At 31.7% G+C, this 11478-nt stretch overlaps 1 protein-coding gene across 1 annotated transcript; it reads right to left on the bottom strand.

Annotated features, from left to right (window-relative positions):
* Nucleotides 1–777: 777 nt before the first annotated feature.
* Nucleotides 778–5694, bottom strand: LOC125877759 (ras-related protein RABB1c). Its single transcript, XM_049559023.1, has 6 exons — nucleotides 5322–5694; nucleotides 4274–4413; nucleotides 3939–4021; nucleotides 3209–3413; nucleotides 3021–3089; nucleotides 778–1017 (listed from the first exon to the last, which is right to left on the bottom strand). Exons 1-6 carry the CDS (start codon nucleotides 5365–5367, stop codon nucleotides 925–927), a joined length of 636 nt encoding a protein of 211 aa, XP_049414980.1. The 5' UTR covers nucleotides 5368–5694; the 3' UTR covers nucleotides 778–924.
* Between the last annotated feature and the right edge of the window lie 5784 nt (nucleotides 5695–11478).

Genomic DNA, 11478 nt, shown 5'->3' on the forward strand with positions numbered 1-11478 from the left:
GTGACGGACGTGTATGAACCGTTGATGATTAAATGTGATTATTAGTGAGAAAATGAATTGTTTAATCAAGATTTTTTGTACTTAAATAATTGGTACTTGCAGACATAGGGGAGGAAATGAAAATGACAAAAGAGATTTGGAATAATTCGAAATTGCCAGAATTGATATTATAGTTTATACTATGCTGTCACTTTCCCAATGAAAGTTGGTGTATCAAGTTTCAAGAAAATAATTATAACATAATGATAATGACTAAAGACCCATGTTGCTATGCTTAAATGGACGATCAAATTTCATCGTCCGTCCAATTTACCAGTGATTTCACAGAACATCAATCCCGTCATACTTCTTTTCTAATTGGTTTTCAAATTACACATCGTTTATTTATTCTTAATCAAATAATGCATGATATGTTTGACACACAAAACTAATTATTGGACGTAAGTAAATTTATTCGGCGATTCAAGTAAAAAGTTGGCTTTTATACTTAACTAATGGATGTATGATATCATATGTGTTTGAACAAATACAACTTTCTATTAACTTGATATAAACGCCGAATACGAGTAAATACTCATCAATGAAACTCACCATACTCTTTCCACGAGCCGAGCGGTGTGCCATTTATGTCCATCTGCCGACTGCCCTGGCACACTGCGGTGCAAGAAACAGGCAAGGCTTAGGGCACATGAAAAAGGAGAGGAAGCTCACATGCTATGAAATAAATTCACATTTGACAACTCAATAAACAGAAAATGCACAAAGAAAAAAAATGTCTTTATGTACCGAATTTACTTATTTTTGCACATATATTATCCTTTCATTAAAAGGAACAAACTAAAGAACACTCGATATTAAGAATACCAAACTACAAATAAACAACCATAGGAACATGATAGGTTTACGAACAATAAATGTCCATTTTCAAGTACAACAACCCCCTCCTTGTGAAGCAGCTCCGTCTCTTCCACCTGAAGGCCCGGGAATGCCTCCATATCCCACTTTTATTCCATACGACTGCAAAAGAAAAAAGGAACGCGTTAGTTTCGGAAACCATCTATTATTAAGGTAAGTGATACTTATACATGTTGGAAATCAATTATCACTGAGATTTACAAGTATTTACTGAAATATTTGCGGCGTAAGTTTCTGTTTTCTTGGTTTTCAAAACAATAATTAGGACACTCATCAATGTTATTACCACTACTCGAAATGATAGTCCACTAAAGAAGGAACTCTGCAAACAATATGCCCAACTATTGGTCCTCAAGATTGTCATATGAACTCATAAGTCAGCAGAATGCAGATTGATGGACCGGTGTTTCTTAGGATGGTTGAAATGATATCTACTTAACTTCCTCCAAATTAACTTTGCCTTTCTATTCTCAGATAGCATGTTCCATATCCTTGAGTTGTATGTATCTAGCTCTCAAAAGGACACCAAATTCACCCACTAAATTGGCTTTTAGATGAATTAAAGATCCCAACTTCTCATAACAGAGAATGNCTTAACGGTTTGAAGTTTTTTCTTAACGAGTTAACCGATAACCCGATAGTAAATTAAATAATTATATTTATACCATTTTGTATATAAAGTCCTTGACTTAGAGTTTGGTTTCCTACTTTCATTTTTTATTGTCTCAAACACTTGGTTATTCTACAATATAAAAGTGTTTGTTTTTAAGCAAGATGTAACTTGTGAACTCATGTGCATGGTTTATTAGGTTTGTCACCTTGTTTCTAAGTGCTTTTCAATTTTTATTTTTGTGTCAAATTTTAACGGTTAAATCGAAAATCAAACCGATAACGATCAAAATCCGATAAACCAATAACCGATAAGTCAATATCTTAATGGTTCTATAACGGTTTAGCATCTCTACAAACTGATAACCAATAAGCCAAACCGATAAACTTCAAAACCGAACCGAACCAACCGGTACGCAGCCCTACTCATCAATGTTATTACCACTACTCGAAATTATAGTCCACTAAAGAATGAACTCTGCTAACAATATGCCCAACTATTGGTCCTCAAGATTGTCATATGAATTCATAAGTCAGCAGAATGCAGATTGATGGGTCGGTATCTGTTAGGATGGTTGAAATGATATCTACTTGACTTCCTCCAAATTAACTTTGCCTTCCTATTCTAAGATAGCATGTTCCATATCCTTGAGTTTAGGTATCTAGCTCTCAGAAGGACACCGAATTCACCCACTAAATTGGCTTTTAGATGACTTAAAGATCCCAACTTCTCATAACAGAGAATGAAAAGACTAATCCAATTAGGAGCTGCTAAAACAGCTACTCCAATTTGGATGTTACATTTTGCAAGACTAATCATCACGGAAACTAGCATCTCAGAAGCTATAACAGCATCTGCAAATAACACAGGTAGCTAAACATTTGCAACTACACAAGACATGAACCTGACAATGCTTTCTCCAGATGGTCTTTTTTCTCATGCAGGATGTTGATCTTTGGTCAAGTGACCAGATTATATAGGGGATGAAACTCCTTAGGTGACATTTGTTTGCAGATAATTTATAATTATCTTGCAGAAAAACTTTCAAAGTAGGTGTTTAAGTTTTGTTTTCAAGAAGTATTGGTCAAAAAACATCCTTTAAAAAATCATATTTCAAGAAGTGGTTTTAGCAAATTCAAAAGAAATGTTCTCCACTAATAAAACACACACACAACATCAAAAAACTGCAATTATTACAAGATACAAACAAGTATTCTTTTTTTTTGGGGGGGGGGGAATTCCAAAGGTATCCAAACGCATATATGTTTTCAAAGGAGAGAATATTCTCCGACTTTTTCATTTAATTCTTCAAACAAGAAAACAAATTAAAACAGGTTTAGAACAAGCAAAAGAACTTCTTCATAACTCTTTACTTCATGAGATGCCAATTGGGTCTTTCTTAGACAATTGCCATTTTCATATTAACGGATGTCCACAAAATTAGCCACACTAGAAGACTCTACAGATATATATAAATGGTCAGGGCATGACATACCTCATTCGATACATCAAACACTCCATCCTGTATTTTCTTATAAATTGTTGAGGCTGTTCTGATAAAAGCCTGAAAAGCAGCGGAAATAAGAAATCAGATAAACAACCAATTTATAAGTTTAGTTATAGAAAGATGTCCATGGATAGATATTAAAGGTCAGGAAAGTAGCGGATGAAAGAATCCCTCACCTCTTCAACATTCTGAGCTGTTTTGGCAGAGGCCTCCATAAATATTAACCCATTTTCCTTGGCAAATTGCTCGCCTTCCTCGGTGCTTACAGCCCTTCTGTGAGCCAGATCACACTTGTTTCCTATCAGCATTATGGTCATATTTGCATTTGCATGCTGCCTTGCATCTTCTAGCCAACTAGCTAGGTGATTAAATGTTTCCCTCCTAAAATGTTTTGGCATGGGGAAAACAAAATCATCACTACATCAAATAGACCAGACTTCCATAATTTCTTGATAAATACACCTTAGTTTAATAGTAAGTTTCCTTCAGTTGAAGACAAAAGGAATAAGAACAAAATAACCCAGTGCTTATATAGCTTTACAGACTTGTTCTGATGCTCTCATAGACAAAGGCATGTCAGCCATCTGACTGGAACATCATTAGAAAGGCTAAAAGTAATAAAATGAAAAGATTAGAACGGAATGTTCATCATTCATTAGGTAAACATCAAAAATGTTCTGTAAGAAAATTAACAAAAAACTGAAAAAAGATTAAAATATATTCACAATGATGTGAACTTTGCCCTTTGAATGCATCCTGGGGTAACAAGAATATGTAGAAGAAAATTTATGGAACATTGATCAATGATAAAAGGACAGATCAAGAAATACATTCATTTATACCATGAGACATGTAACCTCGAGTTTCCTACAGGTATGGAAAGGCCAAAGACACTGCAGAGAATACCTTGTAATATCATAAACAAGTAGTGCCCCAGCAGCACCTCTGTAGTATGACCTTGTGATAGATCTGAATGATTCTTGACCAGCCTGTAATGGAGAACACTCGTTAGATCATGCTTTTAGTCATTCACACAACCATGACAGAATAAAGAGAACACCATAAGAACGATTCTACCATCAACAACAGAATTTTGGACATATGGCATATGGATAGATAATCCAAAGTTTCTATTAAGTAGTAACCACAACAACTAGCTGAACTGTTGATTAATCTTAGCATTTTTAGGCATGAAAGATAATTAAATCAACAGAGAAAGAAGGAAAAGATGTTTCACTAACTGTGTCCCAGATCTGTAGTTTTATGGGCTTGTTGTCTATTGTGATCATTCTAGCCCCAAATTCAACCCCGATGGTCAAATCATGGACCGGTTGAAATCGTTTGTCAGTAAATTGCAAAAGAAGACATGATTTTCCAACTCCTGCATAACATAATTAATAACGCTATCAACGATGTGTTATACAAGGCTTCTTCAATTTAACATAATTAACCAATAGAATCTAATGGAAATGAAAGAGATGCCAAGAGAAAGTGCACTGCTATCAGCACATAAAAAACAAGGAGTTGCATGAATATGGATAAACACAAACAAAAACATGGCAAATCATGAAGAATCCAAGAGGTTAAATTATCATTAGACGAAATACTGGTGATCCTAATTAGTCCTAAAGGCAATATCTAAACACACTGCAGTTTCTTAAACTAAAATGCTGAAAACACTCTTAAACGATCATCTTTACCATAAGCTGCATGTAATTTATCTCTAAAAGCAATAAGTTTGCCTACACGAAAGCCTAAGCTAGACCACAATTTCCAACTCTCAGCCATTCAAAATTCATCCTCTATATCAATGGTAAAGAAGACTAACTGTTTTACTTGTTAAGATTTTGCAAACTACACCACCAATGAAGAATTCCATTACTAGCCTTAGATAGATAAAATACATTCACATTGCTAAAACTCTTCAAATGACCTTAGATCAAATGGCTTCGGCTGATAAAATCCTTCATTTTAAGACGAGCCATTCATCATGAGTAGATGATCAACATCAATTTATATATGAAAAAAGCAAGTGATACAACAAAAAAACCATAACATTCAAATTCCAGCAGTGCATAAAAACATCACAACCACATTTAACATTTCCATAGCAGCATAAATGAATTGCCATATATTGAAATCCTTATTCCAGATCGAGATAATCAAAATTCATGAAAAGCCAAACTAAGTTCAATTCAAATTCACCAGAAACCTATTGATCAGATCCAATCAGGTGTTAAACAATAAAATTACACACAAAAAACCCGAAAAATCAGGAAAAAAATATACCGGTATCGCCGATGATGATATACTTGAAGAGATAGGCGTAAGACATGTTTGAGAAGCAAATTCCGGAGAAAGAGTAATGGCTGAATGAATATCGTCTGAGCTGGAGAAAACAATAGTTGTGAATGTATATTTTACCTGAAAAAAATAATATACAAATCCCTAATAATTGCTGTATCGGTATATCCTTCTTCTTCTTCTTCTCTGTCGGTGATGCGGAGAGAGAAAGAAGAAACGACGGGAGAATTTACAGAGGCGCAAAGGCGTTCGAATATACGTAAATTATTGAACTACTTTGCCAATTTTGGCGTGTGGAAGGATTTTTTTTCCTTCGAAGAGAAGGCACGACTCCAGCAAAGCTGTTAAACGGGTCGGGTAATCGGATCTCAACCCGTAGAAATAATGAATAGAAATAAATAAGTATCTGAGTATTTCAATCAAATCAATTCAAAAATTTGTTAGACCATTATTATCGCGATTGCTATTACTATTAGATATCAATACTTAATACCACAAATATTTTTAGCTTGTTAAACTATTTTTGGACAAAACATTTAGATATTATTTTGATCATGACATTGAATAATATTACATAAAAGATAAAGTTTAAGAAAGTCATTGTACTTTCATATTGGACTTAAATAGCAAATTCTCAAATAGATCGATAATAACATAGGGTAAAATTCACAAATAACAATTTTTACGTGGCGTAATGGTGAGAATGAGGAATTTCACAGATTATTTATGAAACTCCAACACATTGTGTTAAAATTATATCATACTACTCTTCTAAAATTTCAATTCAATGTGCTAGAGTTTTCAAAAATTTATTCGGTATAAGTTTAGAGAAATTGGAGTTTTTTATAGTGATATTGGATTCCTGTTGTGCCATACTCTCCTGGAAAAGGCCCAACTTTGGCTACATTAGCGGCTTAGCTCTATACCCATAAGTTAGCCCACTAAGAGGCCCAGTTACTGCTTATTGTGTAAATAAATAAAAAAAAATTGCATTTTCTCCGAATTTTTTGTTGGTCTATAATTTTTATCTTTTATAATAAATAAATTTTTGAGGGGTATAAGTTTCATATCATAATAGCTCACAAATTATTTTCGGGCATGACTTTAATTTCTAAGGAACGTGTATCCCACTAGGAATATATTTGATTTCTTAAAGACAAATATAAAAGATTCATTTAAAGAATAAAATGTGTAATTTTATGCATCAAGCTACATGACATGAGAAGATGTGTTTGTACACTAGAAATATCATATTAGTACATGAGAAGATATGTCGCATACTTGAACTAAAAATCATCTAAATTTATTTCACAATAACAATTTAAGCTTTTAAATGTTGAGGTTTGTACACCTCAACCTTATTAATCTACCTTTCACTAGGTTCTTTTGTTAGTTGAGGCTGAGTATACATTGTTTTTTTTCAAAACATTAATCTTATTTATATAAATACATTAAATATATGTTTGTCGTTCGCTTGATACTTATATGTAAAGGGAAAAAATGTAATATAACTCCCAAGTGACACATGTTCATCAAAGTTGCTGGTAGTTATGATTTACAACGAAGCAAATAGGGCCACCAACCAAAATGAAGACAATAAGTATGAATTGTTTAAAGATTCTCAAATCGTGCAAGTCTGCACATTATCTGTCAAAATTGACTCTACTTTTGCAATAAATCATCATCATTTCAAACATATTATATATATATATATAGATAGATAGATAGATATATAGATATATAGATATATAAAAATAACTAGTAAGAGTATTATAATATGAGAATTGCCCCATTCCAATAATTCCACCTTAAAAGAGAGAGCAAATATCTAGTTATGAACATGTTAGATATCAAATAACGTAGTTTTGAAAGCGGAGCTAGTATTTAAAGTTTATTAATTTAAAACATATCATTAAACTCATAGCTCATATAGTTGTGGAGTTAGGGTGAGGCAAGGAGATTCATTCAAATTTCATTGTCGAAAAATTGCGTTGTAATTTGTATATATAAGTTTGATATTATTATTTTGTTATGTATATAGTAGATATCGAATCTCATTAGATTCTTTATGTGTTTACTTTTTTTAATTCTTCAATCTCATGAATTAGTGAAAAAAAAATTGGCTCCATCATTGAGCGTTTGTCGCTAGGTTAGATATTAAGTATTTATTCATATTTAATGAGCTTTCCAAAACAATTATAGAGTTTAAGCAAAATTACTTGGTTTGTTCGAACGCATAATACCCTAGCCCTGCCTAGCTAGTCGATGAAGTGAAGTAAAATTATGAAGATATTGTATTCAAACTTCTGTAGAGACAAAAAATAAATAAATTATTAAGCGATTCTATAGATCTATCTTAACTTTAGTGAATGAAATTATCGGTACCTAAATTGTTCAAGTTCAGGTGCGCTTAAGCTGGCATGACATAACATTTGTTTAAAACATTAAAATAAATAAAAAGAAAAAGCAAAATCTAGTTATTACTAACATCTTAGTATCCAATAGTTTCAAAAAAAAAAAAAGGAAAAGTTTTTGCAACTTTCTGCAAATGCTTTCAACGTTTCATACCTCGAGAAAGACTCTTCTTTTTTTCGATTTTTTATTCGGTGTCTAATATCTTCTCTGATTATATTCAGATTGTGTATTACACGGCCCATTTTAGATGTACTGTTCCCAGTAGAATTTTTTCTATATCCAAAAAACTCAAACTCAAAACTTCTAAGCTCTAATTAAAGTTCAAAAAACTTCCATCATTCCACCACAATCCATGTCGACGAAAAGTCGAAAAGACTGTTAAGAANAAAAGAAAAAGCAAAATCTAGTTATTACTAACATCTTAGTATCCAATAGTTTCAAAAAAAAAAAAAGGAAAAGTTTTTGCAACTTTCTGCAAATGCTTTCAACGTTTCATACCTCGAGAAAGACTCTTCTTTTTTTCGATTTTTTATTCAGTGTCTAATATCTTCTCTGCTTATATTCAGATTGTATATTACACGGCCCATTCTCGATGTACTGTTCCCAGTAGAATTTTTTCTATATCCAAAAAACTCAAACTCAAAACCTCTAAGCTCTAACTAAAGTTTAAAAAACTTCAATCATTCCACCACAATTCATGTCGACGAAAAGGCAAAAAAACTGTTAAGAAGTCACAATGACAGCAGCAACCAGAAGAGAAAGCAACTACGAAATTATGAATTTTGGGACCCATTAACAAGGTCAAGCCCATTCATATTGGTCCATTAACCCATTAAATAGAAGCCCACCCCAATGCAGTGCTCATTGAGATGGGTCACTCTATTCTTGTATTTTCTTTTCGAGGGACACCTCAAAAAAGAAAGAAGAAATTTTTTTAAAAATAATTATTGATGAAATTCTTTAAAAGTGACTGGAAAAAAAAAACAATTGTGCCATGTTACAAACTTATTAAATAAAATATGATTCGTGTGAAATAAATTAAAAGTATGAACAACTTATTGCAAATGTTTGTAGTATTAAACTTGAATTTATGTCTATGAAAAATAGCTTTTTTGAAAAGATTTTTGTATGTGGTTGTTTCTTAAAATAAGCATTTTATATTTCTTCTTTTCAATATTGAACTGAAGATGTTTTTAACAACTAAGATAATCTTTTTTTAAATAGAGGATAATCTGGTGCACAGAGATCTCATGTTCATGAATTATTCAAGAGAAGAGTTGCATCCTAAGAGGTTATTATAGATAGTCTACCTTGACCCAAGAATTAGTAGTTTACTCTATGACTGAAATCACTATTCAATTGATCACCTGAAGAAAATTTTATTGTTACTCCAAAATCTCCTTTTAATAATAAATCAACTTAGTGTATAAAGTACCAGCGTTCATGTAGGACAGAGGAAAGAGTCATGCCCAAAGGAGTTTATTATAGGTCGTCTATCCCACTGGAAGCATCAATAGTTGTTTCTACCGCTTAAACTCATGATATATTTATCACACAGAGACAATTTTATCGTTGCTTCATAAATCTCCTTGTAATAGTTAAGCAACTCGATACACAAAGTACCTCATGTTCGTTCACATAGGGCCACATGAAACGACTATATCCAAAAGGGTGTACTGTCGGCAATTATCCTATTAGACGCATCAACAATTGATTCTATGAATCAAATTCATGACCCTATTGCTTTATGATTCCTCTTCTAAAATCATTCTTTTACAACTATAAAAAAAAATCACTTTTCAACATTGATCACATGAATCAAAGTTAATCAGATTAGTAAATTTCAAATTATGAAATAATTAAACCAAATAATATTTTTTAATAGCATCCAAGAAGTTTGACTTCATATAAAGAAACAATGGAAAATAGAAAGAGAGAGAAGAGAAAGGGACAATGGGAAGGATTAGGAAAGTAAAAATAATAATCTAAATGAGTCTTTATATTAAAAAAAACCTTAGCTTTAAACGAAATAAAGTTGGAAAGTGGCGCACGGGTGGCGTTTGGCTCTTGAATAATAAAAAGTAAATAAAAACGCCTCTTGAGCTTATATAATTATGCTCATATTCCTACTACTTGTGTGACCCTCCTCCACCCACTGTTCATTTGGACCACTTCACTTCACGTGCAACTTTCCCCTTTCCTCTCTATCCTCTTCATCATCTCTAAAATTTTATGATAAAATTGTGTCAAACCAGGGGCGGCCTTAAAGTCAAATTTTAATAAAAGGTTTTTATTTTACTTTCAAATTAAAAAAACTTATTTAAAAATGTGATAATTAAAGGGTAAAATTCGTAAAAGGATTAATAATTTAGATATATATTTTTTCCATTATCTCTTTTTAAAAGAAACTTATAATCCTATTATTCTATATTAAAAAATGAGGCCTTAAATTTGGGACCAAGGCACTTGAATTGTGGTGAATAATCAAATATTGTTTATATTGATGAATTTTGTCATAAAATTACATAAATTAGGACGTATAAGAGGGTGTTTGGATTGGATATTTTTAAATAACTTTTGACTTTTAAATTCTTTTTTAATTGTGTTGAAGTGTGTGATTATGGGTTTGATTCTTTCTCATGGATCAAGAATATGAAATTATTTTTTAAAATTTTTTGGTGGCAGTGAGATTCGATAGATTCGATATCAGGACATATGTCTGCTCTGATACCATATTAAAGAGTGTAATCATCTCATTTAAAAAGTTAAGTTGTTAGAAAGAGCACACTTTTATTATTTAATTATGTTTTCAAACATCTATTTTTAGGCAAAAAAAGTATAAAAATAATTTTAAAAGAATTGATATGACCAACTTATGACTTTTAGCGTTTAACTTACAAATTATTTTTAAAAAAATATAATTCAAACACCACATAGTCAAAAGTTATAAGCCTATCCAAACGGGTTCTAATTAGTAGCATATGTGTACTAATTATAGGGCGGGGAAACTTACATAGTTGCATACATTTTGTGATAGGAAGGTTTAAAATTGAATTAAATTTTTTTGTAGTAATAATGAAGCTTCATGTTTAATCATTGAATGATTTAAAGTTAAGTATATATCTGGCATCCACCACGTTATATTCTTCTCCATGTTAATCAATAAGATTAATTAACTTGATTAGCTATTGTTGCCATTTGCTAGACCAAATGGGATATAATTTGTGGTCCAAAACATCCCATAATATTCTCACTAATCAAAAGAACAAAAACATCACTTGTCACTTAATACTCAATTGGCATCCCAAGCAAAATTTTGCTTCCTCATATTAGGCAAACACAATTATTAACATCTCTTTTTTTCATCTTTTTGTTTCCACACTTAACCAGGCCCCCCTCCATCCCCTACTGCTCTTTTATTTTTATTTAATATTAATATACAATCATCAGGAGTGGACATGGTACGATAGATATTGAATACTATAATATCGTGAAATCAAACTTTTGATATTGCGATTTTGATTTTTACCACTAAATTCTTTGTTTATAGTAGTGTAAATTATAAATATATAAACTTATAACATAATAAATAAAAGATTTTACGATAATTATTTAGCGACAATAATAAGTATGCTTATTTATAATCAGCGTTCTATATAAATGTCGTTAAAGGCTTTAGTAATTATGAATAGAATAACATTTAACAATATGTTTATTTATAATTCGC

Source organism: Solanum stenotomum, chromosome 9, assembly GCF_019186545.1.
Source record: "Solanum stenotomum isolate F172 chromosome 9, ASM1918654v1, whole genome shotgun sequence".
In the NCBI taxonomy this organism is placed as follows: domain Eukaryota; kingdom Viridiplantae; phylum Streptophyta; class Magnoliopsida; order Solanales; family Solanaceae; genus Solanum; species Solanum stenotomum.

Coding starts and splice junctions, on each gene's coding strand:
- LOC125877759 (XM_049559023.1), bottom strand. CDS start 5,367: ATGTCTTACGCCTATCTCTTCAAGTATATCATCATCGGCGATACCG. Junction 4,414..5,321: donor TATCATCATCGGCGATACCG/GTATATTTTTTT, acceptor TATGTTATGCAG/GAGTTGGAAAATCATGTCTT. Junction 4,022..4,273: donor AACTACAGATCTGGGACACA/GTTAGTGAAACA, acceptor TCTCCATTACAG/GCTGGTCAAGAATCATTCAG.